The sequence below is a fragment of the Rana temporaria genome, chromosome 5 (genome assembly GCF_905171775.1).
Source record: "Rana temporaria chromosome 5, aRanTem1.1, whole genome shotgun sequence".
Lineage (NCBI taxonomy): Eukaryota > Metazoa > Chordata > Amphibia > Anura > Ranidae > Rana > Rana temporaria.
In genome coordinates this window covers 322,950,414-322,957,182 of record NC_053493.1, presented here as the reverse complement: position 1 = coordinate 322,957,182, position 6,769 = coordinate 322,950,414, and the positions used below count along the sequence as shown (strand labels likewise).

Genomic DNA, 6,769 nt, shown 5'->3' with positions numbered 1-6,769 from the left:
AGTTGTTTTGGAAGAAAAAAAAACACTCATATAGAATGTTTTTGTACTGACATTTAAGAGCCTTTAGCTGCCAGAAAACTCCCCTCAATAACACAAACCAGAAGGTTTTTTTTCTGCCTCTGAATGCTGAGCTTAAAACATGCCTCTAAACCTGCTAATGTGCATGAACATATAGGATAACATTGAGCTGCTTCTACAGGCTACTGTTCATGGACCCTGAAGCAACCTGCAATAGAAGCTGCCATGGCATGTGTCTCCTAACTTACCAGTTCCAGTGCCACAGCCCCTGGGAGAATCTTCTTTTGGATGCCTTTGTCCACAGTATCACATAGTCTTGTAGTTATGTAGGAGTTCGTACGCATCTGACACTTGTTCAATGCTGCTGATTCAGTAGTGCCGGAATGGTGGGAAGGTAGGAGACACAGGCTGCTGGCGTGATAGGTATACACTGTGAAGCATATGCTTCAGTGTAATTCTCCCTGCTTGTTTAATGCTGTGTGTGTGTGTGTTAGAGGGAAGGTGATTTCAGGTGTGACTCACTCCTCTGCTAACAGGCTGATTGAAATGTTAATGACCCTTCCTCAGCCAGTCCTATTTCAAAGGGTAATTGATCTATTGTGTGTGTGAAGGAGACCTGTGTTTACTGTGATTAGAAGTGGCTCATGTTAATTATTCTGATTGCTTCATTGTGGTAATTATCTCTTCTATATGCGGGGCCAGGCTGTCTAGATAATGTATTCTGTTACAACTAGTAATTAACTCCACTGATGTCATTATCTAAAGAAATGTCTTCAGGGTCGACTCCGAAGTGTCTGCCTATAATCTGTATGGGAGCCCCCACTGTGTGAGGGGGCGGAGATTGTCATTGTAACAGTTTTGTAAATGACATATAAGCTGTGTGTTGTACCATTAAAGTCTGTCTTGTTCCAGCAGTAAGCGTGACCCATGTGTGGCTTATTGGGTGATTCCAGGAATATCCCTCCTTGTGGAATATTGGGTGATTTTCCTTATGGGGAAAAGGGAAGACTTTGACGGGGATATCATTCCAATACCGTCACAACTGGTTGGCAGCAATTTTCCCTTCTACTCTCCTTTACACTCGGATTCCAAGCAGACACTGGAAGAACTACTGGAAGTTCGTGGAAGGATTGCTAGCAACAAAACCAAGCGGGTCATCATAGCAGAATTAATGGAGCTAGACCAGGAGAACTTGGTTGCAGCAACGCCAGCAGTACAAGAGATGGAGACACCAGTGATTCAGGAAGAGGAATCACCAGCCAACAAGCCAATGAGAGAGAAGCTAGCATGGTTCGGTCCGAACCCAACGGCGGATGTGGTGCTGAAAGTGATGGACCTGTTAGCGAAGAAGGCTAAACAAATAAGAGATGCAGAACTACAGTTAAAACTGGCAGCAGTCCAACAAGCAGCCGCACATTCTCCAAACAGCGAGTACAGCACAGTAGATGCAAGGAAGATTCCGTTTAGCGCTTTTAAAGCTTATGATGAAAAGGACTGCGAGATTGATAACTACCTGGCAGATTTTGAGCGACAATGTAACCTGCACCGAATAGCTAGAGGAGAGTGGGTTGCAATATTGTCAGGTAAACTGTCAGGCAAAGCTTCTGATGCTTTCCGGACCGTGCCAGATCAGGATATCCATAGCTACGCCCGGGTTAAAGAAGTGCTCCTGGCTCGTTATGCAGTAACCCCAGAGTCCCACCGACAGAAGTTCAGGGACTCACGCAAAACCACGAAAGACTCTTAAGCGGAATGGGCATGCCAGTTATCCCTGTCGGCCTCTAACTGGGTTAACAGCAGCCAGGCCACCACCGCAGAGGAAATTTTGCAACTAATGCTCCTGGAGCAATTTTTCAATCACATCCAGACGGACGTCAAAGACTGGGTGAGAGATCGCAGGCCCATGACTCTACCAGAGGCCGCGAAGTTGGCGGATGAATATGCGGATACTCGCAAGACAAACCAGGTCACACCACGGGTACAACCTCCACGACCAACGGTGCCCTCACACCCACCAGCCGCTAGATACCAACCTCCTAACAGACCGATGACATCTAGCCCTCGCTATCCACGCCAGGAGGACAACAAACAACGCTGCTTCCGGTGCAAACAGCTGGGTCACTTCAAGCAAAATTGCCCCCTGAATGACAACACCAGGTCAAATTGGTCTCAACCTGGGTACCGCCCACCAGCAGCAGCCCATTGTGTAGACTCGGCTTGGGATCCCCAGGAGCTGGGTCGGGAAGAACCATTGGGCACCCCTTACGCAGCCCTCATGGTACAATCTGTTATTACGGACAACAGGGAACCCCATTGTCAGCTGGTCATGGGCGACAGCCATGAGCCGGAGGGGCCCTGGAGGGAGCTAGGGAAAAAGAGGCACCGCCGGCTACCCTCCAAGAAGAAGAGGTCCTGGAAGCCGTATAACAAGCTGACCTGGGAGGAGAAGAAGCGACTGGAGGAGAGGGAGTCGCAGCGGGCGTCCCAGATGCGGGCCGAGATGTTCGCCAAGGGCCCACCGGTGGCCCCTTACACCACCACCCAGTTCCTGATGATGAAGGACCACGTGGAGAGCCTGCAGGACATGAGCAAGCAGGAGCTGATCCGTGAGTACATGGAGCTGGAGGAGTGCATAAGCCGCATGGAGGAGAACCACCTGAGGTCACAGCAGGCTGACCCCCCCAGGCTCCATGAACTGGAGATGGAGAAGCTCAGAGAGGAGAACCGGCGGCTGCGGAGGGAGCAGGGGGTGGCTGACCCTATGGGGCACTGATTCCCCCCCCCGAACTCTGAGCACCAGTGCTACAGCATTTCAACAAATATAACTTTTTCTTTTTTTTATGAATCTCCTGTGATTGTCACTTCAGAGCCATAACCTGCCCCCTCCCATACCGGGACACCTAGACGGCGGCGCACAGACCCATTCGCCGTCTTCACACTGACTGCTGGTGACTCTGCAGATCGCACAAAGACTTGGGGACTGACTGCGTGTGATCTGACGACCCAGTGGCATACCTGAGTCTGAAGCAGTTGCCAAGGGAGGTCAGTCACGCCAAACGGAGTTAACCTCGGACTAAAAGCTCTGAACCTGTCAACCCTACTGGACCAGGGAAGGTCCAACCGGGTTGCCGGAGCAGGGAGAAAAAGGGGGGCCATTGTGAAGCATATGCTTCAGTGTAATTCTCCCTGCTTGTTTAATGCTGTGTGTGTGTGTTAGAGGGAAGGTTATTTCAGGTGTGACTCACTCCTCTGCTAACAGGCTGATTGAAATGTTAATGACCCTTACTCAGCCAGTCCTATTTCAAAGGGTAATTGATCTATTGTGTGTGTGATGGAGACCTGTGTTTACCGTTTACTGTGATTAGAAGTGGCTCATGTTAATTATTCTGATTGCTTCATTGTGGTAATTATCTCTTCTATATGCAGGGCCAGGCTGTCTAGATAATGTATTCTGTTACAACTAGTAATTAACTCCACTGATGTCATTATCTAAAGAAATGTCTTCAGGGTCGACTCCGAAGTGTCTGCCTATAATCTGTATGGGAGCCCCCACTGTGTTTAAGGGGGTGGAGATTGTCATTGTAACAGTTTTGTAAATTACATATAAGCTGTGTGTTGTACCATTAAAGTCTGTCTTGTTCCAGCAGTAAGCATGACCCATGTGTGGCTTATTGGGTGATTCCAGGAATATCCCCCCTCGTGGAATATTGGGTGATTTTCTTTATGGGGAGAAGGGAAGACTTTGACAGGGATATCATTCCAATACCGTCACATACACCTATCTCAACTGACTAAAAGGTTGTTTTAAAGTTGAGCTCCAGGCACAAAACCCCTTTTAAAAATAAATTCCTCAATAGTTATGATGCATATAAATCCACTGTATGAAACAATTGTCTTTTCAGGCCCATATATCCTGTAAAAGAAGAGGTGATATCATCACTGTGCTATACATAGCCTGTATAGAGAGTAGAGCTGTGGGAGGGACCCAACAACCCCATCCACTACAGGCTGCCTGCAGAAAACTAAATAAAAGGGGTTGGATACAAGACCAGTCACCCTGCACAAGAAGAGAGAGAAGCAGTGACTGGTCTTAATGGCAGGAATATATTACACAAAGAAAACATTACATACTGGATAACTGCACAGATCCATATGAAATAAAGCACACCAAGAACATACAGGTCTTTTATATGAAGACACGATTTGCTAATTTTGTCAGCTTTGTCTCTCCAGCTTCTACCAAACACAGAGTTGCTCTCCAACCAAATATAAAAAGATAGTTAAGACTGTACTCTTTATTCTCTTGGGGAAAAGTAAGTGCATAAAAACAGAGCGGACTCCCCCCATCTGGGACATAAGCTGAAATAAATCATCGACAGTGGCCCTAAACCTTCCCTGCTTCATTAAAAAAAAAATATATATATATAAGTTTGGATTAAAAACAAAAACACATCTCTGATTACCAGCAATCAATGCAAAACTTTTTTTTATTATCAAATATAACCGTTTTCACTTAATACATTTTTAAATATAAAATGTTTACATTACAATCAAGATGGCTTAAAGAATAGGGGGCCCATTTATAAAATCTAACCTCTGTCATACCACTGCTTTTCTATAAGAATCTCCTAGGGCACATTTATAAAGCATTATCTAAATTCTCATGAATGGGAAAAACAAGTGTCGGGAACAGGATGAAACCTTTCACATACATGTCCATGCTGTCCTATTTGCAGGTATGCAGGGCTATGAAGAGAACACTTCTAAGTAGACCCTTAAGTATACTTCCAAGTAAAGTTTACTTATACCACCCAAATCTGGGCATAATAAGTATGCTTGCTTACTTCAGAGTAGGTAGGCCGCGGATAATAGATCAAGGTGATCCAATGCCAAACTACAGCTGCTGCTTGAGACTTGGACGGGTCTCCCTTTGGTTGCCAACTGCTCGGAGTGCAGGCAAGGACGGAGCTCATCTCAGCTCCGTGGATACCAATACAAAGAGTCATAGAAGCCGCACATCACTACAAAGCCCTGTATGGGGAAAGTGAAAACTCCCAGGCCACACCCCAACATGTTTTGCCCCACCCACTGGGCTTAGTCATGGGGATCCCTACGACCAAGCTGGGGGGTGGCCTGGATGGAGCCTCGGCGAAGGCTGTTTTCACTTTCCACATACAAGGCTTTGTAGGGATGTGCAGCTTATAAAACTCTTCTTCTTGTTTTGTAACAGATCAAGGTGAATCTACCTAATCTGTGCTTTTGAGGGAGAGGAAGGGTAATGAAATGGACTGTTTTTAAAAGGCTGTGCAAAATACAGATTCCCCATCATATAAACATGATAAAAGCCTTAACAAGCAAGAAAGCAAGGCATTGCCAGTCTTCTCAGCAATAAGAAGGGTATTGTTTACTGCACAAAATATGAATCTCAATATTATAACCAAGTAAACAAGTGACTTTTGTAATGGCCAACATGCCTTTTTTTAAACTAAATTTATCACTATGTTGCCTTTCTCTGGGTGGTGGTAATGGCTTAATCTAGAGACATTGCAGACCTTCAAGATGATGTATAACAGATATACCAGCAGCAATAGTTTCTCTCCAAAACTGCATGGCGGAGCCACATAAAATGTTACGGATTACGGGGGTAAAGGTGGTTTTGCCCACAGCAACCAGATGTGCATTTTCCAAAAGTAACGCACATTTGTTAGGATAGCCTCCTCTAGGCCGACAACACACTTTCAATTACTTTTGTATAAATGAACCAAAAGTTACATTGATGTTTGAAATAGAACATCAAAAGCTTTGAGTGTCATTTTCAAAAAAGGATAACCGTTCAGAACATCCTAACTTTTTCTTAGCCTGTAATACATAATCCAAGACTCAATTTTAATACAGAACAATTGACACAAAAATATGGAATTCCCTTTTTGCCGATATACCTTCACAAACACACAAAAAAACAAACACATCTACAGTTTCCGAATTAGGTCTCCAAAATAAACAGTCAACGTCTTCAATTTCTTGTTCAGAAAATTCTGTTCTATTTCAACATGTCCACCAGGGCCAGCCAGGGATGCCACCTAGAACAAATAAGAACAAATTACAACAAACATGTATATACAAAGAAAACCATCCATAAATGGACTTACAGATTTTAAATATTCAATATTAGCAAAGCAGTATGAAACTCCAAAAAACAAACATTTAATTACAGTTTTCCAATACTTGAATGCGGTGGCTGCATTTGATTGATTGTTTTTTATTTTTTGGTTATATATTATTTACACCTTGTGACAGAGAGGACAGACCGAATCACTGCTGATCGCTCAGTTCCCTGTCTGCTCACAGTGGGGAGCAGTAACTGTCAGTCACTGCTCTCCACTCTGCTCCTCCAGTTCTCATCGGAATGCTGGGCTGGAGAGAGGGTGGGTGCAGCTGGCTTCGATTTCTAGCGGAGTGCCGACAGCTGTCAATTACGCACATGGGTGGAATCCAACAATACCTAGAACGGCTCGCCGTGTCAGCTGACAGTGGGCAACAGCCCGTTACAAGCTGCTTGGCTCACAGGAGAGCAAAAAGTAAGTATGGCCAGAAAAGCTTTTATATTTTTCTTTTAAGAAAACCCATGTATTTTGAATGGGCTGCCAATAGATCACAAGAGAGAATAAACCAGGACAGAGCAAATTATTAAAACGCAACACACTGCAGAAAAGGTCCTCCAGCATATCTTGTACTTGTGCCCTGGAGTGCC

General features: G+C 44.9%; 1 protein-coding gene across 4 annotated transcripts in view; it reads right to left on the bottom strand.

The window, feature by feature from the left end:
- Positions 1-4,506: 4,506 nt before the first annotated feature.
- TGS1 (trimethylguanosine synthase 1) overlaps positions 4,507-6,769 on the bottom strand; it is a 74,416-nt gene continuing 72,153 nt past the window's right edge. For all 4 annotated transcript variants that reach the window (XM_040354214.1, XM_040354215.1, XM_040354216.1 and 1 more), the window contains exon 15: positions 4,507-6,098. In XM_040354214.1, the coding sequence (XP_040210148.1) occupies positions 5,988-6,098 (111 nt within the window). In that variant the 3' untranslated portion in view covers positions 4,507-5,987. The remainder of the gene's footprint in view (positions 6,099-6,769) is intronic.